This window comes from Wyeomyia smithii, chromosome 2 (genome assembly GCF_029784165.1).
Source record: "Wyeomyia smithii strain HCP4-BCI-WySm-NY-G18 chromosome 2, ASM2978416v1, whole genome shotgun sequence".
Taxonomy (NCBI): Eukaryota; Metazoa; Arthropoda; class Insecta; order Diptera; family Culicidae; genus Wyeomyia; species Wyeomyia smithii.
Genome location: NC_073695.1, coordinates 95,231,743 through 95,255,890, shown reverse-complemented (window position 1 = coordinate 95,255,890; position 24,148 = coordinate 95,231,743). Strand labels below are relative to the sequence as shown.

Here is a 24,148-nt window from a genome sequence, read left to right as displayed (position 1 = left end):
ATACTATCAGCGGTAAGAATTATGCGAACTACCTGCTTTATCACCTAACCTATTCACTAGAGTTAGCCCCTTCGGATTATGTTCTCTTGAAACTTTTTGGAGCTCGACGATTCTCATTATAAGCATGATAACAAAGCCATAAAAAATTGCCGGGAAAAGTGTATTGAACTTAGAGTAGAATCTGTTGAAAAAGAAATATATACCCTTCTAAATAGTTGATATTGCATTTTTCAGACAAAAGACTTCTATCCCCGTAAAAGATCACTAAAGCAGAACATAAATTTCGATACTACTACAGTCTAATTCCGAATCATATCGTTTGCCAACAATGCACGTACCATATTTACGTGAATTCACAAAATAACATTAAATAAGAAAGACCATTCGAACTCTATTATTTGCTAAGAGCCGCACTCTAAAATAATAGCATCGACCTCAATCGCCCCCAACAGTTCTTATCCTGTCGACAAAAGGCCCTCCAAAGAGCACCTTTCTGTTTATTTATTTAGAGACTGCTTATTTATATTGCTGCTTCCTTTTTATATCCCTTCCATCGCCTGCATTGCTTACTGTTGCATTATTGGTCGCTTCGTCTGAAATCTTCTTAGAAAAGTTAATTAACCGCTCACCGATCTGTTACCTTTGATACTTCTTATACAAGAGAAGCTTGAAGAGCAATCGGCAAACCAGACATTGCTCAATGAGTAAAAGTTTACGACCCCGATAGATGGTTTTATATTCATTTCAATGCAAATGTTCATCTAAAAACGGTACACTGTCAAGGCGAGGTTAGATCTTGTTGATTGCTATCGATTTCGTGACTTCTAACGTCTAGGTTGTCAGTTTTAATAGGACAATTGAGTGTCACGTTTTTCATTTCCCCTTCGAAAATTTTCAATACATTGTAAGGATTACAAAAACATTATCCCTCGGCGTAATAAAATGTTCAACATCAACTCTACTAGGAACACAACATCAAAATACCAACCCTGACGCAAGATAGGCGCCGTCGGCTATAAAACAGTCAAATTGATAACAGAAAGTTATGTTCCAAAGTCTGTATAATTGTCAAACATTTTAGTACCGAGCAGTCACTTCACTGAAAGAAACCGACCCCATTGTTTGCCTTTGAAACGCAAAATGGTTAGCCCGTTTTCCAGCCCAGACCAGACCTTCCAGCCCTACCCTGTTCACGGATCCACTTGAATGAACTTGGGTCCACGGTATATGAACTTCCGACCGTCTGCCAAAGTGAGTGATTGCACAGTTTACGATTTCTCTCTGCCACCACAACGAAGTTATGACTGCCGCACGCTGTTTGATGCTTATAATGATGATGACGATGTTGATGATAATGATAATAATACTAATGACGAAAAACTCTTCGCATTACACCTCTCCTCGGATATTCTTTTTCCCCTTTTTTATCTCTGCCACACGAACATCAGAATACATGGATGCTACGTTGTGTGTCCCAGAAAAGGTCTTAACAGTCAAATGAATCAATGATGATTCAATTGGTTTGCTATCGTCGTTCCCTACCGGAATCCTATGCATGATGATAATTTATTTCTCATTGGTAATCCATACTTGCCTGTTAACATACAATCCTCTTATTTCTTCAAATAACGGCTCGTAACAAAGTAACAAATTGAAATTAGGGTCTACACGTAGCTTTTAATAAAGTACGAAAACGAATGAATGGTCGAAAAAGCGCGAACCAGAAAGGGACCGGAAGTTGCCCTTGACAGGCTATTACGCGAAAAAGCAAACAAAAAGTCGAAAAGTGAAAGCTGTACTCTAAACAAGTGAAAGCACAAAATTATGGTTGATAGTCTGCGGTGTGAACCAGAGCACTAGAGCGGAAGGCAGCAATCTTCAGATCAAAGCAACGCTCCAAGTGGACGGAAACGCGAAAATTGCAAGGTTTGCTTTTTTCTCTACTTGACCTGAAACTTTTTCACTAAAGAATAAAAGGATTTCTGTAGAACTGAATAGTTATGTTCTTATCCTAATTTGGTTTGCACGATTCCACGCAAACTAAAATAGTAAGCAAGTTTTTTTAACATGATTCTTGAGAACGTCCAGAAAAATATAGTACAGATTTTGCAAAAAAGCTTTTTAAAATAATTCACCTCAGTTATCATTATTGCTTCATTTTGTAATACTGAATCAGATCAAAGCAAGTTATTATACATCCACAACCACATTTTTCTCCAGAAAAAGTTTAAAGAAATGATTGGGTTGAAGCTAACAATCCATATCGAATGCAGTCTATTTACGTAGTCGTACCGGTGTTCAAGAAAAAGCTCTTTTTATATCATTCGTTCACAATGCACAGTGGTCCAGGAATGCGATCTAGCGGAACAAAATTAATAACTCTAGATTGTGTTGGTTTCTTGAGATAATGTTTTCGGCAATGTTCATGAGAATAACCAAGCAAGGAATATTTTTGTATGAAAATATTTGTACTAAACTAGCACTTATTTTTTCTTTATCATCTTTTCAATATAGAAGAGGAGGAGGCTGGCATCACGGCTAACTAATAATACGTGCCCCGAAAGCTATCCGTTTAAGTTATTAATTTATAAGTGAATTAAGTGGCCAAGCTTGTTAAAAAGTGTCAAGTTGTGATCTGTGATGCTTTGTCTAAGTGAGAAAAGTGAAGGTTTTGTGAAAAACACAGTGTTCTTTGCGTGAAAATAGTATTTTTTTCTCGAATTGCAATTGAAAATTGTAAGGCCAGCTAAGTTGCGTGAGTGTGAGTGCCTACTTTGTGCGTCGCGCTAACTAGCGGTTCGTTATTAACATGCGAAAATGGAATGCATGGCGGTGTGAGCGAAGAGAACAATAATATCTGGCGAGAGAGCGAAGAGATTAGTGTTGCGCTGTGCTTGTCGGCGTTTGTTTCGCTGGCATAGGCATAACCAAAATAAAACAGATGAGTATAAGTTTTTGTATCAAACATTTTAAGAATGCATAGGCTCTGTGTGTAGTGGTTTTTAGCGGGTTTAGGACTTTGCCAGAAGTGTAAATGTGTCATCTGTTGGGTGCACAAAGTGTGGTAGCTTTTCGGTTGCGGGTGGAGTTTTTTTTTATATTTACAAACCAGATTGTACGGTGCACTCTCACAGGTCAAAATTGGCAGTTTTACAATATAGTTTCAAAATTTATCATTCGAGCATGACAATGCGGCATGCGATTGATGCATCGTCTACAATTGTGAGTCCTGGCAGGGCGGTGACATTTTATTCAGTTCTATGTTCTTGTTTTATGATTTTCCTAGCTTTTGGACAAATGTTGATATACATAAGTAACTTTTATTTAATTATGTTGAAATCGTTTTGGGCGTGAAAATAGTTCACGACAACTGAACTTTGATTGCAATTATTTTGGCATTTTAATAATAAACTTGGAACTCTGTTTTGTTTAATATGCTTATTTGCATTTTTTTAAGTTTTTGGGCTATGAATGCATGGAACTTTGTCAGTTTTTATATTCAGTAGGTGTCTTTTGTGCGAAACGTCGTGTCGTGGAGCGGTCGTCCATAATGCCCCGGTGAAACGCATCATCGGCCCGGGTGAGTTTTGTTTATCTAGGGGTTTCCAGAGTGCAGTGGGCACGCTATTGTTTACTTCGGGGAGGTCAGCTCAGTTTCGCGCACGTTATTTTGACAGCGCTCAGTGTAACTATCTTAATACAGCGGTTTCGGAGCTCAATGACCATTACATCGTATAATGCTTGGGTGTGCCTTGTGGGTTTTTTTTACTCGCTCTAACGGTTCTTTGAGCTGGTACCAGTAGTTTGCGTTCGGCGTGCGGTGCGTTTTACGAAATTCATTCGTTTCGAGGTAAATTTTAATAGTTCACGGGATGAAACGCGAAGTTTGGTGTAATACAGACTGTTAACGATTGGTTGCCGATGATACCTAAAAACTTCGATTCTCCTATATGCCGATACAGCGATCGTGATGCGGTTCTATTTATATCGTCTTCTGATGGCCGGTTGCGCAGAGACCGAGAAATATCCATATCGGGCGCGAATTTGTGTAGAAAAGATCGCACCATCAACCTCGATGGATCCAGATCAATTCCTTCCCACTAACACTAATTCCTTCCTTTGATACTTGTGGATGATGCAGAGGATTCCTCGGTCTCTAGTAGCAACAAGTATTAAACTAACACTCCCGATATCCCTTCCTCTATTGATCTGCATTGGGCGTGGCCAGCTACGTTATTGACCAGTGAAAAGAAAAATCACCAGGAATTGTACACTGAAAATGGCTTGCTACTCCTAGGCACCATTTTGACGGTTCTTTGTGCAATTTCAGCTGGTTCTGGTCAATCGCGGGCAACACATGGGCGATCAAATATGCTATGCTATGCTATGCTATGCAGAAAAAGTTTAAAGAAATGCTTCAAAAAGTTCGCGTCACAAATCAAAACTTTTAGTTATTTTAGCAGTGCTAACGTAAGAGCCTCACAATACAAACATGATTGGGCAAGATAACAAGACTTTTTGTGCTCTTACTTAAATTAAAAGCTTTCACTTTGATTTCAAAGTTCATACGACTGTGGCCGTTCTCTTACATCGTTGAGGTGTATAACACGAGCAAGCAGAAAGCAGCATGAAGGAAAAAAATCGATAATGACCTCGAGATCCGTAAACAAACCGCAATTAACTGTACTAATAAACATACATGCCTGGGAACTCGAATCATGAATAAGTAAACATGATCCAGGTTATGCCGAAAATGTTAACTTGCGAAGGAGCGCTTCATTTAAAACTGCTGGAATGTTTAATTATTTTCTACGAACTCAGGTTTACGGCACAATTTTAATAGGTTGCAACTAAGTACTTCGAGAAAACTAAATTTAAAAAACCTAAATTAATCCACCTAGCGGTCAGACCCAGCCTTTCTCATTCAAACTTGTTTTTGTAAAAATAGATTTACATGAACGCTTCAATCCAATAAATGTATTTTCACTCTTTAGGTTCTAAAAAATTGATGTTGTAGTCTATATACATATAAAAATGCAGTCCGATCTGTCTGTCTGTCTAATCCATAGGGCTCGAAAACTACCGAACCGATCGACGTGAAAATTTGTATGTAGGGGTTTATGGTGCCGATAAAGGTTCCTATGATAGTTTGAGACCCCTTCTTTTTCTGGAAGAGAGGGGTTCCATACAAATGAAACACAAATTTCTGCACATCTCGAGAACTAACCAACTAAAATGGAACCAAATTTGGCAGGTGAATGTTTTTAGAGGTAACAAATATGTCCATAATGGTTCGACGCCCCTCCCTCTTCTGGAAGCACATGTTTTTGCACAAATTTCTGTACGTCTCACGAATAATCAACTAAATATAACCATGGTTTGGTAGGTACATGTTTTTAGTGGTAACAAATATGTTCCATAATCGACCTCAGGCAACATATTGGATTGTAAGATGGCAACATCCGGTTTCTGGAAAACAGCCTAAAATGGCCGATTTCCACCAAATATAACAATATCCGGATCAAGAATGATACACAGGAGCTAAAATCGATCACAGATACCATTTTGAATTCTAAGATGGCGACTTCCAGTTTCTGAAAAACAGCAGAAAATGACCTAAAACCGTCCCAATATGAGTGTTTCTTCAATCAGTATGACGTTCAAAATCCAGATATTGTCTCAAAATGCCATTATGAATTCCAAAATGGCGACTTCCGGTTTCGGAAAAACAGCGGTAAATGACCAAATACCACCCAATATGGGTATTTCCGGAATCGTAATGATGCACTGGACCCACAAATCGACTTCAGACAACATGTTGAATTGTAAGATGGCAACTTCCGGTTTCTGGAAAACAGCCTGAAGTGGACGATTCCCATTATATATGAGTATCTCCGGAACCAGAAAGCTGCTCAGAAGCTAAAAATTGATCACAGACACAATCTTGAATTTTAAGATGGTGACTTCCAGTGTCTGGCAAACAGCCGGAAATGAGCAAATACAATCCAATATGAATGTTTCTGGAACCAGAATCACGCCCAGATGAGAGAAATTGATTTCACAGGCAATTATAAAGCCCAAAATGACGACTTTCGGTTTCTGAAAAACAGCCCAAAGTGACCAAATACCACCCAATATGAGTATCTCCGGAGCCAGAATGTTACATGAAGCTAGAATTTGACCTCAGACACCATTATGAATTGTAGGATGGCAACTTCTGGTTTCTGGAAAACAGCCAAAAATGGCCGGTTTCCGTCTAACATGAGTATCTCCGGATCTAGAATGATGCACAGCAGCTGAAATCAATCACAGACCCCATTTTAGATTTTAGGCTGGCGACTTCCGGTTCCTGGGAAACTGCCGAAAATGATCGAATTACACCCAATATGGGTGTTTCTTCAACCAGAATGACGCTCAGAGGCCAGAAATTATCTTAAATACCATTTTTAAATCCAAGATGGCGACTTCCGGTTTGTGAAAAACAGGCTAAAATAACCAAATACCATCCAATATGAGTATCTCTGGAACCAGAATGATGCAATGAGCGAACAATTGACCTCAGGCAGCATTTTGAATTGCTAAATGGCAACTTTTAAGAAATAGTCGAAAATGACCAAATAATACTCAACATGGATATTTCCGTAATCGAGATGATGCATAGAAAGCAAACATTGACCTTGGACATCATTTTGAATTTCAAGACGACCACTTTTAGTTTCTGAAAAACATCCAAAATAACTAAATCCATCCCAATATGGGTATTTCCGGTGTCAGATTGATGCCAGAAAATCTGCTGAAAATGACCGAATACCACCCAATATGAATATATGCAAAATAAAGGCGATGTACAGGAGCCAAAAGTCGAGGATGATGTCATTTCGATAAAAACAATCATTTCAAACGATTTGTTATTTGACTTTGATCATATTATAGGGCCGATTTGTCGTGCATTTGCAGACTAGAAACACATCGCAAGGAATCAATGAATTTGGAATGTTCAAATAGTGCGACACCACATTTGAATTATGTTGAGGCCACATATATCGATCAAAGCAGGTATAGTTTTAAATAGTCTTTGAATTTCTTTTCTTTCCATAACTTTTGAGTTACATATCAAAGTGTTATTTAGATGAAGAAAAAAAATTGTTATGAAGTTTGATATTTGTAAGTTTGAGAGATGACTAGTTCGTATGACACTAGTTATGTTCGGCTGTGTAGTTTCTGAGATAATGAAGTTTCGTGATTTTCACATTTCGGTACATTACAGACGAAGTTACAGTTCGATTACAGTATAATTCAATAGGCTGTTATGAGGCAGCTAGACCTTTCATTTGACACTAATTTTGTGGAAATCTGGTCAGGCATCTCTAAGAAAAGTGAGTGAGTCCAAGTAGTATTCGGAATATGTTCCTTTTAATAGCTGGATTTAACATTTTTAAACATAACAGGAAAAGTAATAGTCCGATTGTTAAACAAATCAATAGGGTCTTATGGGGCAAGTAAGCCTTCCATTTGACACTGATTTCATGGAAATCGGTCCAGCCATCTCTGATATACATGAGTGAGATTAAACAGTCTTGAAAACACGTTTCTTTTAACTACTTTTGAACCACAAGTCCAATCTTCATAAAATTCAAAAGTTAAGGGTTTTTCAAGTAGCCCGTTCCTTGGAAATCAATTTTGTTCAAATCGGTATTGTAGTTTTTGAGATAATGATGTTTCATGATTTTTACATTTGATACATAACCTCTAAACTAAAAATCCGATCACAATGAAATTCAATAGGGTCTTACGGAGCAACTAGACCTTTCATTTGCAATTAATTTCATGAAAATCAGTCCAGCCATCTCTGAGAAAAGTGAGTGAGAATAAAAATCTGCACATACACACACACACACACACACACACACACACACACACACACACACACACACACACACACACACACACACACATACACACACACATACAGAAAATGCTCAGCTCGTCGAGCTGAGTCGAGTGATATATGCCATTCGGCCCTTTGGAGCACTTTTATACTTTCGGTTTTGCAAGTGATTGCTATACCTTTCTAGGAGAAAGGCAGAAAGTAATGATATCATTTACTGGGTTCTGTGACAGACGTAACAGTTGCTATTGATATGTGAATTGTCAGGATTAAGATAGAATTAGCAGAATTACAACACTAGTTCCGCAATTATATTGTACGGTAACACACGACTGTAAATTTTGTGTTTGATGAACAAAATATTTAGTTTTTTTAGTAGTTTAGGGATTCGTAAAGCAGTTTTGTTTTCAACTGTACTTGAAAGTACAAAGTTGCAAACAATTCTTATCAAAACATTTTTGGCATCGCTCATGACCAACCGGAAACTGTAGCAAAGACTGAAATAAAACTGTGCGAATCATTAGAGAAAGACAATTACTTAAACTATCTTTAATAAACAAAATAATGATAATGATTTTTTGTCTACTAGATTCAAGCTAGACCATCGTGAATCGAGGGAATCATACTAACCCGACACTCGGGACCTTTCTCGGGATCGGGATTTGAACTCAAGTCACCAGCGTTTAAAAGCAAAGAAGATTCTAACCAGTAATGGCATAAACTCGTGCAAAGTTGAACTGAGTAACACTTCTCCAGATTTAAATTCAACTTGAATCTGCTTCCTCTCGATAGTAAGTAAAAATAATTTTAAATTTTCGAACACTCCCTCCCAACGTCCAACAAAATATATCCGTAAAAATGATTCATAATTAGGAAAACTGCTCCATTATTCATCTTATTAAGCCGATATTCACGAAGAATGCACGGTCAAAACACCAAATTTTCACGAAATTATTGAACAAATAAACTAAATATGCTTACGTGCTCTTATGGAATCGTTTAGCATTGTATATTTAGTAAAATTAGCTACATTTATCTTGTATTTTGTAAAACAAACCCTTTTTCACAACGCTTCCATATCCATCTCAAAACTTGAATCACTGCTCAATTATTCATCTCACGACGCCCCCATATTCATCACACTGTTAAGCATGATTGAATCACATTATCATGAATGAACGTAGCCGCAGCCCGTCGTAGGAGGTTACCTAGATATCCGTTGCAGTTGTTTACATGCAAAATAGGTAACCTAGGTGACCACTACAGTGCTGTAGATTTATGTCAATTATGTCGGAATAATTCATTAATTTCAATATGATTTTTTCGTATTAATAGAAACTGATTTGGCAACTTTTGATTTTCTTCAACGCAGTGAAAAAAGATGAAAATACATACAGTTAAAATTTAGGAATTGTAGAAATTCATCTCATATACTTCTGCTAATTCAAGCTTGTTTTGGGAAATTGAGGTGAACATTTTAAAGAATAAAGTATTCTTAGTGTAGTGAGTGGTTTTGTTTAGTGATTGAAATGAAAAGTGGTCCGCTAGTGATGAAAAAAAAAACTTTGGAGGGCTGCTGAACGAGTCCCGTTGTAGCCATTTAGAGCAATGCGCGGATTTTGTTTTCTGAGGTAGGTGATTGAAATAAATGAGTTTTCGAGTGCAGATGTCCGACTATAATCTCAAATTTAGAGTTAAAAGCTCTATGAGTTTTTGAGAATCATACTTTATGAGGAATCTAAAGTGAACTAAGAAGAGTCCATTCCATGGATTAGCAGATTGGTTTAAAAAAAAATATGCGTTTTTTCCTATTTTCAATTGTGTTTTTACGTTGTATGAATTGAATATTTGGGCTGAGATGAATAATGGAGCAACTCCCCTAATACGTTGAACAGATTGAATCACCCACGGTGTCCAATTATTACCCCACTGCAGATTGGTGGTTGATTTGGAGAAATATATCAAAACGAGGCATAAATTCAAGCCAACGGAGTGTCTATTAGTTTCTATTGATCGATAGAAAACGAACACTGGAAGCTGATGTTTCGGATGAACAGAGCCGACTTATATTGAGACATTAGAGCACAAACTGAGCGAATGCAGGCGCGTGGAACCAGCCTGGAGTTTACTACAACGGAAGGTGAACATACTGCTGAATGGATGGAGCAGACTTCAGACAGGAGAACTCTTGAAACCACAGTTAGGAAACCTGCAGAAAACAATAAAACCTAAAACTTTAAAATTATTATGTGGGTGCTTATCGACTGTGACGTTCAACTCGGGGGAAGATTTTCGGCTATGCAGTCTATTTAGAGCAGCTAAACGATGTTTCGCTTCAACTATCCGACGTTTCGATGATTTATTTCATCTTTTTCAAGAATTCTGGAATGTTTTACATGTTTTGATGTAAAAAAGTTAGGTACTCGATCGCATCGAAAATTTTGGTCACCCTATAATTTGGTAAGATCCATTTCTAAGTCGAAAAATATATTTGAAAACATTTTCCAATAGGTGCGTTTATAAATCAAAGAAAAAAATAATTTCAACTTCCAAAGTAACACTTGCGACATCAAGTTATATATAAAAAAGCAACATTCCTTGGTGCTACATTCCGATTCGGAACTTGACCTTCTGTTTTTTTATACACAGTCTTCGCAGCCGACTGTTTAGTGTACAGGAAAATTGCGGGGCTAGCGCTACGATCCTACTGACTAACAGTCTCTCCCGAGCCGAGACACGAATTTGCGACGACTAGCTTATTAGGCTAGCATCGTACCTCGAGAGCATCTGGGAGATCAAATTATATACAAGTTATAAATAAATTGATAAATTGCAAGAAAAACATGAGGTTTTAATTCACTCGTATTGATTTTATATATATGAATTATAAGTTGAAGTTATATTAAAGACTCTTTAATCTTCATTGAATCCTAAAAAAAACTTACGTTGTTTACCCTGGTGTATGGTTTTCCACACATATAACTTTTCAATTTATTTTGGAAAAGAAACAACTTAATTTTTCCCCAAAGATATTTTTTTCAATTAGTGCTCACATATCTGAAGCTAAAGGTACCAAACAATCCTATTTCGAAAATCGGATAGGGTGTAGCGGTCATAGTATTTCAAGAATTTGTTTAGAATTAATTTATAATCGATCAACACAATTGTGTTGCGCCAAGATGTAGACAACCGTAGTTTGTCGTATCTGTCGCAACACCCTAGCGCACGCGTCTCTCCGAGAATGTGCATCTCTAGATTAGGCGGTTGAGAAAACCCGAAGTAGTTCCCATATAGAATTGCCAAAAAATGGTTGGAGAGGGACAGATAGGGCCTAATGACGGCAGCCAAAATGAAACAACCAGCAGAATTGTAGATTTCCGAATATTCCCGACGAGATTTGCGGGAAATTACGTACTTCCTGTAAATTCGTACGAAATCACCTTCCCTGATCTGAGGACTAATAATGATCGTTCATTTCGTCCGAGATCGTTAAGCAATTTGGAAGTGTCGCGTTGAAAGTCTGTTGTCCGCGTTTTCTAATTAATTTTTGTTAAGTTAGTTTCGTGACGTGATTTATTAGTTACTTGTCTTAATTCCTTGTTCTTCAATTTACAATAGGCTCGTTACAAGTGAAGTCTAATTGAATCATTTAGTGCGAATAGTGCGTTAAAAATTGTATGCAAAGTAGAAAGGTAAATGTGCTCAAAGTTCAAAGCCATTGACCCCGACTATATGCTAATGACCCCGTTTGTACAGCCACAAGGCTGCGCACTCTCACCCACAGCCGAACGAGCGAGAGCAGGACAGCAAAAGACGCAACGCGTACCGTTCTCTCCCAGGACGAAATTTTTCCCGACAGCCGTTTCATCGCGCGGGACAATCGCAGATCGCGCTTCATCTGCCCACGTGACCAGCATCGGATAGACAAAAGTCCTCCGGTGAGGTTAGTGGCCGTTTCCGGTCGAGGGATCGCGTTGGCCTAATGTGATCGCCAGCAGCAGCAGTTTAACACGCCAACGACCAACATCAGCAGCAGCAGCAGCACACAGCAATCTATTGGTGAGTCGTTCCAATTTACTCTCGAGAGCGGTGGGCGCGTCCATGAAGGACCCCACAATTTAATTGTGATATTCGAATAATCGACTGTTAGTCGCACTGGCCGGTATCGAAACCGCGCCCATGATTTTTGCTCGTTGAGTGAAGGCCGAAATAGCGTGCACACGTTTCAGAATTTTTGATCGCCCCACTCTACAAATCTAAATCCCGGGTAGCTAGCCAATTGCTCGCACCGCAGGACGTCACTGCATATATCCATTCTGGAGCAGCTGATCGAAACTTGAAAAGCACATGGGTCAATGAGCACTAGTGATAGGGAGAGAAAAAACGCACACAATAGGAGCTTAGTCTAGACGATAAGTTACACACATACAATGATAATGATAATATAAAAGCATGCTTGCTAAATTTAAATACAAACCTGTTCTTCAATAATAATATATGGAGTTTGTTTCATGCAGATAGTGTTGTAGTTTTGTTAATGTAATGCTCCCGCAAGGTTTAAGTCCGGTTCTAGTGTTTCACGTCATTTTGGTTCGTTTTCCGTTTGTGATAGTTTCGTCTTCCGCGTGGCGAGATTCGAATGATCGGCAAAGCTTTTCTTCCAGACTGCGTTTCTCACCGCAAACTCTCTGAGAGAATAGATGGTGTTGAAGATCTCTGCTGGGGGATAAAAGGGTGTCGACCCGTTTTTGGTGACCGAATTTTGTGTAGCCATCTGGTCCGATCCTGATTCCGTTTTTTGGTATATTCTTTGGAACGACTCTTTAGGGGAGTCTCAACAGGGCAAAACTAATCTAGGTGGACAGTCTCCGTTTCGGAGTGGCGCTTAAGCTGCCCGCAAGCTAGGGATCGACCAGGGCCGGCTACAAGGGTGTGTATGTGTGTGGAAGTATGTGTATGTGTGTTTATCTTCATTCTTACGACCAATATATCTCGATTTTCTCAGCATCGGCTGAACCGATTCGATTGTTCTTAGTCGCGTTTGAAAGAACTTAAAGCTTAGTTATTTAATGGTAAATATCGTTTTGATCCGAAAGTTTATTCAGAAATGACGTAACAAAATGTGGTCAGCTTATATAGAAACTGATAAACCAACCGGTTTTTTTTCCGAGGTTTGACTGATTTGAGTCCTTTTGGTGCTAGATGCGTTTATTGGGATTTGGAGGGTAGATTTTGATTCAAAAATATACTAAAAATTAAATAATAATTTCGAAAGATATGTTGAAATAAAAAAACTTGTGGAAACGCCACAAGTACATTGCAGTATCTTGAAGGTAACTAATTGAATGATATTATGCGTAGTGTACAAAAACAATCTTGAAAAATAGATTATCTCATCTGTTTGATCCGATGGTTCATGCAAAAGTTACGAAACAAAACGTTTTTACATGATATAACCAATTAAAGATACTATGATAGCAATTGAACAAAAAAAAATCCTTACATCGGTTTGACCAAATGTAGCAATTTGGTGCTAGGAATGTTCGTGAGAATATTCTGAAATCCATGCTAAGCAAAGTAAGCAAAGCCTTGGTGCTACATTCCGATTCGGAACTCGACGTTTTGTTTGTAATACACAGACTTCGCAGTCAACTGCTTAGTGTAAAGGACAATTGCGGAGCTAGCGCTACGATCCTACTAACACTAACAGTTTATCCCGAGCCGAGAGCCGAGCCGAACCCACGACGACTGGCTTGTTAGACCATCTCGGGAGATCCATTCTAAATTTATTTCAATATACCTAAAAGTGCGAGTACACTTGTCTTGCAGTAGACATAAAACTGTGTAAATGTTGAACACTGCTCAACCAAGCTGTGCAAACACTGAATAGGTACTTTTTGCATTAGCGTATTCGTAACCCATATGTGTGAAAATTCTCACTCTGGGATGAAACAAATAAACACATACTTTTACACATGTCCCACGTAGCCTTTTGATTTATATATTCATGTTGCGAATTACAAGAATGCACCTATATACAATTCTAAATTCAGTCAAATCGTTGAAAAAAAAATCAATTAGTTTATCAGTTCCCATATAAACTGATCACATTTTGTTACGTCATTTTTGAATGAACCTTCAGATCAAAACGATATTTACCATCAACTAACTAGACTTTAACTCTTTCAAACACGACTAAGAACAATCGAATCGGTTCAGCCGGTACTGAGAAAATCGAGATATATTGGTCGTAAGAATTGAAATAAACACACATACACATACTTCCGCATACATACACAACTTTTGCGATTTTAGAAACAGGATTAATTGGTACCTATAGCTTCAGGTATGAAAGCACTTAATGAAAAAAATATGTTTGGGGCAAAATTAAGTTATTTCTTGTCCAAAATAAATTCGAATGTTGTATGTGTGGAAATCCACACACCAGGGTAAACAACGTAAGTTTTTAAATATCTCATCAACCAAAAATATTTTTCCCTTGGAAAATATATATTTTGTGTAGGATTGATGGTTTAGGAATTGTCAAGAAATTTCGTCAAAATCGATCGAGAAGTTTTCGAAAAAAAATCGAAACAAAATTCATTTGTGTGGTTTTCCACACAAGGGTACAATGAAGGTTCAACCGTGTTACTTGGGTTTGATATAATGAAATTTCAGTTTAAAAAGAGTGGCGGATGAGAATTATTGGAATCTACTTTGCAACAATATATGCTGATTGAATTTTAACTATTTTTATTTTTTGGGTATTCTACAAATGAGTAGTTGTTATTTATTTTTCATGTTTTCTCTGTTTTTCTTCTAACTTTAAGCTTGTCTAACATAAAGCTGTGTGATTACTCTACGAATGATTTTCATTTTTGCATGACTACACTTTAAATTAAGTAAAGCAGGCAACATATGTAGTTTTACGTGGACGATTCGATTGAAGCGACTGTCACTCTATTTCACTTCAACATCTTGAACACGACTACCATCTAAACAAGAAAAATTTTGGAGTACTTCGTGATAAGGTCGATAAGTTCCGTTTTTTTTCTCTCACATACCATTTATTTGACACGGCACAATTACAATTAATGTTTAACGGCGCCAATTATAACTAGTGTCTTACTTTCTTAAGTAACTTCAAAACTAAAAGCAAATTTTTTATCCACGTGGCCGACTACGAGCTAGAATTAAATCTGAATTAAAACTAGAATATTTTGTTTAAATCACTGGTTTGTTGTTTGATGTTTTTCTATTGCATGGATAAGCATGTTTCGCTGGGCCAAGATATTACGGACTGGCTCATTGAGATGTATCCTTTGGGCCCTGAGAGTATCGTCCGGAGAATAGTTGCTGGTTCCGAATCCGGGATTTAAACATGCTTTTGTCGTTCGATTGAATGTAGGCGGAAGGAAATGGAACTAGACTGGGGCATGGATGGATTTCAGGAAAACGTATATAAGGGACATGTAGGGTAGGTCAAGGATCGCCAAGACATCACGAAAAGGAACAGCCGGCTGTCTACCACCGGCCTGAAGGGAAGCTATCAATTTAGACCTGGCGTCACGGTGTACAGGGCATGACGAAACGACATGCTCTATATCGTGATAATCTTCACCAATGCAATGCGCTTGAAATTATGACAACTTTGGTTCTACTTTTTCGATTCAGATAATAATTGAATTTTCATGAAAACATTCCTAAAAATGTTTTTCTCAATGCAAGCTAAATAATTTTTGTTATTCTTGTTTTTACAAAATCAAATATGAATACCGTTTCGTGAACCTCTTACTGTAAATAGCTTTAAAAAGTAATTGCTTTCGTTTGTTTAACCAAAACAGATCAAAGTGGTCCAAATCTTACAAAACACGAGCAATAAATATAGCGATATGACTATTTACATATTAAAAAGTTAGCGATTAGCGATTAGCGAAAGTTCCGCTAATGTGGGTTTAGCGTTTAGCGTTTAGCGATTATCGAGCTAAATTTTCCGGTTAGCGACTAAGCGATTAGCGTCGCTAAATTTTCGGTGGTGTCGATGGTTGTGAGGTGGCGTGATCCACTCACAACCAACCCAACTGGTCTAGATTAAATCCTAGCCGACACCGGGAGATTTTCTGAGGCGAAGAATCTCTGGGATCACGCCTTCCATCGCATGAGGAAGTAAAGCCGTGGGCGCCGGTCCGTTAATAAACGGGTCGTGAGTTAGGGTCCTGGGTGTGGAGTCGCCTCCTTGGGCGTCGGTGATTGGCCACAACAGTGGCGGAACTAGACCGACGGAAAATAAGCGAGAAAAAAAAAATTTTCGGTTAGCGGTGCCCACCACTGAATACAGAAACTAATCCAATACTAACGTTCATACATTTTTTGCATTTTTCCCGATCTTATGTTTGAATCTTGTTTACATCACCGTTTGTTTTATTTTGCGGGTTTAAATTGATGCTTCTCGGTGAAACTTAGTTTCACCGAAAAGCATCAATTTAAACCCGCAAAAAAATCCCGATCATTCCCCTCTTCTATTTATAATAGGTTGCGGAGCCCAGTTGGATGCTCCTGACCGAAAAACTGAACCGTGAATAGTTCGCTGTTTTCTCGAAACGATGGAATGAGCAACGATTATCAAATTGAGCAATTTAAACTACCAATCATGGTCGTTCTTCGTGAAAGCGTTGCTGCGGAGGGAGCAGCGTAGAACCAGAAACTCTCCTGGACTCAGCAACCACTGAAAAAAAGGTTGATGTTGAATGAGAGATAACACGCCCTGATTCGTGACAAAACAACGGCAAAGAACACGTGGAAGACGCTGCCGGACCACCATGAAAAGACCACCCTTGGGCAGTGGGTGACCTTATGGAGTCCTACTTGTCAAGGCGATGATGCTGCAAGTACTTCGTCGTTTAATCCGCTAACGAAGCCTGAAACGAAGACAAGCTTACCCTGACCCTAGTGCAGTTAAAATTGATTGACGAAACGGAGATTGTCTGGAAAGGTTTTGATTTTTAAGAGCAAGTGTTGCAGCGCAGAAAATTGCAGAGTGCTGCCAGTATGACATCTGAGACATTGTATGTGGAATAGCAAGGTATTTCTGGAGGAGAACAGTGGCAAGACTGATATTATCTCATTACTAGGTCAACCTCAACCAAGCATAGATGTGTTTCCTTTTAGTTCCCGAAAATTCCTTACTATAACAGATCTGCTTCCACTGTTCTCGATCGACTGTATCGTAGACCGCCATGAAGTCGATGAGATGTGATGTGTAAGCACTCTGGTCTGTGATGGAGCGAGCTCCCATAAAGCCCACTAGGTTAGTAACTGCGATCTTCCTGGTTAAAGGTGATAAATGACAAAACAGAATATGCAAGTGTATTTTGTAAGCGGCTTATATAAGCGATATGCCGAGGAAGTTGCGGTACTCCTACTTGTCGCTCTTACTGTAGATTGCTCCCAAATCCTGGAACTTTACAAGCTCGTTCAGTAATTCGTCTTTGTCGGCGGCTTTGTGGTAATTCAGCTTCACGATCCCATAACGAACATCATGTGCATCGGGGGTCGGTACTCGATTATCTGCTGCTCCTAGATAAATTCCTGTTCCACTTCTGCTTGCTGTATCGCCATTTAAGTGTCCAACGAAATGCTGTTTCCAATTGTCGGCGAACTCTCTGGCATCCCTAAGAAGGTTACCATTCACGTCGTCGGCTTGCGGCACATGGCCTCTGCGAGACCGAATCATCTTCCAATAAAACTTCCATGTATCACTAGCCCAGGACAACTGCTCGAACTTTCCATATTCATGATCACTTTCTGGCGTATGTTCATGATCCTCTTGCGTTTGTACTTAGCGTTTTTACCCCTAGTCGACTTGGATCTCAAAGACTTAAATTCCCTCGTCATACGATTCGTTTCTGCCGATCGGTGCCTCCACTCCTAGTATCATGTGATAGCTGTGCGAATCTTGCACCAACCGTCCTCGAGAGGCGGTGGGTCAAGGTCCTCCGAAGTCTGAAAGTTCCGCGGAACTACGTGTTGTTGAGCCACTTGACTCGACTATACACGACTCTGCACACTGCCTAAGCACTAGAAAGCCGGTTCCCAGCTCGTTGTTAGTGCTATTACCCTGGTAGTACTGTAACCAGCATCAACAAATCCTCCGTATCTTCTCTTTTTTCCGACAAAGTTCCTAGAGTACAACGATGTCGAAGTGGCGGGGTAGGATCTTATTACCACTAGAATGTTTGGCGATTTACGATTTCATGTACCGAACATCCAATCGTCGTCCTTACTTCGTCGCCTAGATCGTTGCCGATTGTATTGGTTCATTCTTACTGTTTGAATGTTCAGTGTTTAATGGAAATGCTTAATCTTGCGTCGAGGCTCCCATCTTGGGTGTAGCGATAGAAGTTGCTTGGCAGAGGCCGAGCCCTATATCCCTATACGATTCAAATCGATGTATCGATGTATGTCTGCTAAAATCTGACGGACTTATCATGTCCGAACTCATCAGCCTCTTTCGAGCCAGCTTTACCTTGGGACATATCCCGGTAAGCTGGCGAAACGTTAAAGTGGTGTTTATACCAAAGCTACGCAAAAAAGGCAACGAGTTTCTGAATGAATTATCCTTGCATAAGCATCAATAAGCTGATCAACAGGGTAAATCTACTGAAACCGCTATGCATTGCCTAGTGACGAAGATCGAGAAATCACTGAAATATAAAGAGTCTGCTTAAAGACGGAGGCCTAGCGTGGTTGCTAATGTCTCCGCCAACCACGCTCGACGCCTGGGTTAGAATCCCAACGCCGACATAGGTGTCGATGGTTGTGGGGTGGCGTGATCCACTCACAACCAACCCTACTGGTCTAAATTCAATCCTAGCCGACACCGGGAGATTTTCTGAGGCGAAAAATCTCTGGGATCACGCCTTCCATCGCATGAGGAAGTAAAGCCGTTGGCGCCGGTTCGTTAATTAACGGGTCGTGAGTTGGGGTCCTGGGTGGAGTCACCTCCCTGGGCGTCGGTGATTAGCACAACAACAGTGGCGGAACTAGACCGACGGAAAATAAGCGAGAATAATAAAAAAAAGAGTCTGTTCTTTTCTGGATATTTAGGGAGCTTTTGATAATACGTCGTTCGCATCAATTTACATGGTTCTATAAGTTCCGCAAGGTTCTCTTCTAGGACCGGTGTTGTGGAATGTCATGTATAACGGGGTGTTAAACCTGAAGTTCCCTGTGGGAATAGTGATCGTCGGCTTTGCAGACGACATAACGCTGGTGGTCTACGGCGAGTCGATAGAAGAGGTCGAGTTGACAGCCGCGCACTGTATACGCAAGATCGAAGACTGAATCACTCCATGAAACTGGAGTTAGCGCACTATAAGACGGAGGTCATGGTTGTGAATAACCGCAAATCGGAGCAACAAATATAGATATACATAGATGAGAGCAACAAATGGGGGTCGGAGACTGCATCATAACCTCAAAGCGATCTCTGAAGCTCTGGGCGTTATGGTTGACGATAAACTCACATTCAAGAGTCATGTCAACAATGCTCGCAAGAGGGCTTTTACGATTATTGTAGCACTATCTCGAATGATGTCGAATAGCTCAGCGGTGAATGGAAGCAAGTGTAAACTTTTTGCTAACGTGGTCTCGTCCATACTTAGGTATGGGAACCCAGTGTGGTCTAAACCGCAATGCGGAAGAGACTGCTGAGTCTTCTTCGTTTGTCCTCGCTTAGCGCGTGCGCGGAGCGACTTGATGGCAGTGAGCGGGCCAGACACTACAACGGACAACCTAGTTCAGAGGATGTGTGAAGACCCGAACATCTGGAGGGTGGTTTGTGTAGCTCTCAAATAGTCATAGAGTTGCAAAGCAGGTGACAGGTTGACCACCGACACGCTAGTTTAGGCTAACTGCCAGTCACCAGGTTAGTTAGCCAATTAGCTAGGAGACTTGATAGAGCCAGGCTGCACAAAGCATAAAAGCCGCTCCCCGAAGCCATACCTAGCGGTCGTCCCGGGGAGTATTATAGGTTGGAGACTGGAGGGTTTTTAGTGAGTCAAACCCCGCACTACCTGAGGTTGGTCTCTCAGGTTTTTGGCAGCAAATTTTTCCTCTACTCGAAATTAAAAAAAAGAAAAAAAACCAGCAAGAATATCACAGCCGCATGGGGAGATACGTCTGTCACTGTTAAAGCAGTGAAAGAGTGTCCTCAGGAACGAGTTCTCTCTCCACTGTTATGTTCACTGGTGGTAGACGTTCTTCTAACCAAGCTATCGCAGCTTGGCAACATGCGCAAGGTTGTAGAAAGCTAAACAGTTTAACTATTTCAACCTTGCGATTACCAAAAGGCTACTTAGTTTAACCCGTAATGAACTACACATCATCACGGGACTCTTCACTCGACACTTCTGCTCTTCATCATTCAAAGAAAATCGGCAAATTCCGACCGACAATTGCTGACATGTGTTGATCAAAAACCACTTACCACTTCAAACATAAATAACAATCCTACCGTTTTTCTAATTGTTCTAAAAATTTTCAATCAGTTCTTAATCCGTGGTGACTTTATTTCACTTCATTGTTTTGATGATTTTGTAGTGAAACATTATGTTTTGATTTTTTTTATGAGAAACCTTATTGGCGAATGTCCATGGTTCATACAAAACTCTCAGAATGTACATGGTCGATTGTGCAAGGGGGGTCTAAAATTACCAAAAACTTGTCGATATGTTATGTGATTTGCCCAACAGTTCAAAGATACATAATCAATAACGCCATGGGTTCACGTTGAAAATAAAAGCTTATAACTAATATGCTGACTAGCTTATACAGTCTTGAAATGGTATGGACATGGAATGGAAATCGTTACTTCTAAATAATTTTTCCTAACAACAAGTATGGAAACATATATCATAAACTTTTCGTATCAGTTGCAGGCAACAAAAATAACTGAAAATTTATTTTGTTATCATTTCAAAGTAAAACATGAAACATGTTTAATAATTTGCCAGAAATGCATGAATAGTAATAATATAGACATATATCAACACAGCCTGGCACTGCGAGTGCTATTCAACAAAGAAAGGGAGAATGACATTATTATTTTAACGTTTTTTATAAACAAAAATGTTCTCACCGATTCATCACATGATGTAAATGAATTGTTGCATGAACCTACTATTAGCTTTTGGACTCAAAACAAAAACAGTAATAATTGTTGAAAAAGAAAAAAACTCATATCAATAAATATGAAAATAAATAGATATTACCATGAATAATTGAAGCCCTTATGAATTTCTCTGTAGTAATAATTTACAAAAGTAATATCGATAATCATTATGGAAATAATCGCGCTACGAATGTCTCCGGCAGCTTAGTAGCACGAAGCCAACTCTTGGCGATACCGCTAAGCGGTCCCATTTCCAGGAAAGCCGACAACTTATTCCTCCACGACTATTCTCACCCTGCGAACCCCATTAGGCATCATCACATCGACGGCTCAGTCGTGCCCGATTTACGTCAACAAAACCTTATGTTCAAGCTTTCATGAGAATAATTTATTTAGATTACGTCTCCTTAAATATGCATCATGGTTTTTGGCCGCAGGCTTCCGTGGTCTGTAATGCTCACCGGAACTAGCAGTACTACTGTAAGTAACGTGTGAATGCGGCAGTAGCAACGAAAAAGCGGAACATAGCAACAGCAGCAGCAGTCGACCAGCAAGAAGGAATATATTGAGGTCGAGGCTCGTACCTCTGGGGAGACAAATACTGTGCCCCATCAGGCAAACGACCGACCTACACCGACAGTACGGTCTGGCAGCAAAGGATAGGCTGCGGTCGGCAAACCGACGAAGGCCGTCAGAGGGAAAGCTCATTTCGTTAAGAACTGCAGATGGCCAAACCGTGAGGCAAAGAATCATTTCGAATAATTTGCCACAACCGGCGAGGTGTGCACAACAGGAGAAATAAATTTATATTTAACCTACCTTATGCAAGGATTCGCTGAGTGTTCCATTTCGTTACTTGATTTCGTTCACTTCACGGTTCTCAAGCTAGAGGGTTTGATTTAATGGATCATATTCTTCCACCTCCGATAAACAAAACTGTGCACACCGTTATTATAAACTTTCTTAGTCGCATCTAATGGTTTCCTCCAGGTGAAGTATTAAATTCTCTTTATTGCGATTTCACTAGATTGTAAACACAGTGCACGCGCCACGTAATAACAAACATTTTTGTATTCCTACAGCAAGGCAGAAATAATCTAGCACTCAGTTTTCATACACTTATCCACTGTGGCCTTTGTGGGCGCGTACCAAAAAGAGCCACGCTATATAACGGTGAAAGGAGCAGCGTAACGTAGTCAGAATATACGTATACGTATCAACATCGTAAGCACACTCTTAGACGCAAAGTGAATTATCCGCGTAGCTTCCGGAACCGTTCCACCGGTTAACGCTACAAGTCGAGCGCTATTCTGGCATCGGAAACACGAAAGTTTCAATTGTTTACAGTAATTTTATAATTTTACTATCAGATACCAGCAAACGTCAAGAGCAATCTTTTCACAACATCGCCATTCTTGATCCCGGAACGTGTTCAAACAACTCCTCTGTTGCAGAATAGAAAGGTTTCAGCATCAATAGATTCATTCCCCTGTATACGATAAAACCGTTTTTCACAAAGAATCCGCTAGTAGAATCGAGACCTACAGGCTTATGGCACACTCTGCACTTCACTCTGTTTCTTCGAAAAATTGGTTCGCTACACTACAATTATTATTCCCTCCCCTTAGACCGTAGTCTTCACTCGTGGGCAGCAAGATAGAGAGAGAACAAAAAACACCCTCTGCTGCGCTCGTTGGCTTCAGGCCACTGCTGGAAAAACTCGTTCGATTTAGACAAACAGACAACGAGCGGCACTATATCGTATCGTCAATGCCAGCCAGCGTTGATCCTGACGGACTCACAACATACAGCACGCGGCTATCACGGTACACTGAGCCGTAAACACACTCTTATATACCACTTAACTAGCGCTTGTTTCTCCAAGCTGGCTTTCCTAGGCTGAACCTTCAACCGTACGAACTCCGTTAAAACCGACCGCACCGGACTGTCGCACACTGAAGACTGCCACGAGCGAACGCCGACAGATCAGCAGGACGTTCCGTGGGAAAAGCTCTTTAGTTTTTCCGGCTGTTGAGTGTCGGTTGCTTCACGGTTGAAGCTTGCCTAGTGCTGGCTGGCAGGTGGCTCCGAGAGACTCACGGACGGTTGTCGTTCTCTGTTTTGGTTCGGCATGTAGAGCATTCCTTCGTAGTTGAACGCTTGGATGTGAGAGCAAAGGAATTTATTCTCTCAGCCCAGCTGTGCCCTGAGACGTTTCGATGACAGGGACGAACTTGGGGATTTTTGTTTTTATTCCCATTGTGAACTCCAATTTATTCATATTTTTTTCGTACTGTCATTCTGTGTGGTTGAACTGACTGGTGAGGAATGAAGCGCCTCCATCGACTCTAAAGATGAAGTGGACGCATGATGAATAATTTCAATTTTCCCCACATTTTTAATTAGTTCTTCATCGTTACTTAGTTTTAACCGTGACATTTTCGAGTGCTAATTCAAATCTATTTTTTTTTATTTATTTCAATTAAAGATACAATTTACTAATCGTTGCGATGCTATCGTGTATGACAAACTCGTTGTTATCATATTATGAAATATTTCTTTTTGTTCTGTATTATACTAATAACAAAAATATGAAATTACGAAAAAAACTAAAAACCCAAAAGACCGTATTTAAAAAGAAATTTAAAATCGAACTCTCTTTCAGAGACTTAGAACAAGAGTTATGCACAAAATTTTTAATCTTAGTTTTTCATGATTTATCTGTTAGTATTTATTGGGTTGAAATAAGATGAGATGAAAAGGCGTAGAAGATCTGGCGTTTGTGTCAATGCTACCGATTCTGAACAAACCAGTATTTGATGATGAAAGTATGGTTAATTAATCAAATTCATACTAATACTGATATAATCATTGAACTATTATACCCACAGTTTATCTCAGAGCCTAGAGTTAAGATAATTTGCAAACTATTCATGATAGTCTATTGTAAAAAGGTTCTCGTATTCGACATAACGTACAATTGAGTAAAATATTTATAAAAATAAAAAATTTCTTTTCGAGGGGCACATTTTTTTTAGGGCAAAATAATTATCTACAACTTTGCCTAAGACACTATGCTAATCATTCAA

At 39.5% G+C, this 24,148-nt stretch overlaps 1 protein-coding gene across 1 annotated transcript in view; it reads right to left on the bottom strand.

Moving 5' to 3' along the window:
* LOC129724573 (uncharacterized) overlaps positions 1–23,038 on the bottom strand; it is a 163,707-nt gene extending 140,669 nt beyond the window's left edge. Inside the window, exon 1 of the mRNA XM_055679567.1 lies at positions 21,879–23,038. Within this exon, the coding sequence (XP_055535542.1) occupies positions 21,879–21,907 (29 nt within the window). The 5' untranslated portion in view covers positions 21,908–23,038. The remainder of the gene's footprint in view (positions 1–21,878) is intronic.
* Between the last annotated feature and the right edge of the window lie 1,110 nt (positions 23,039–24,148).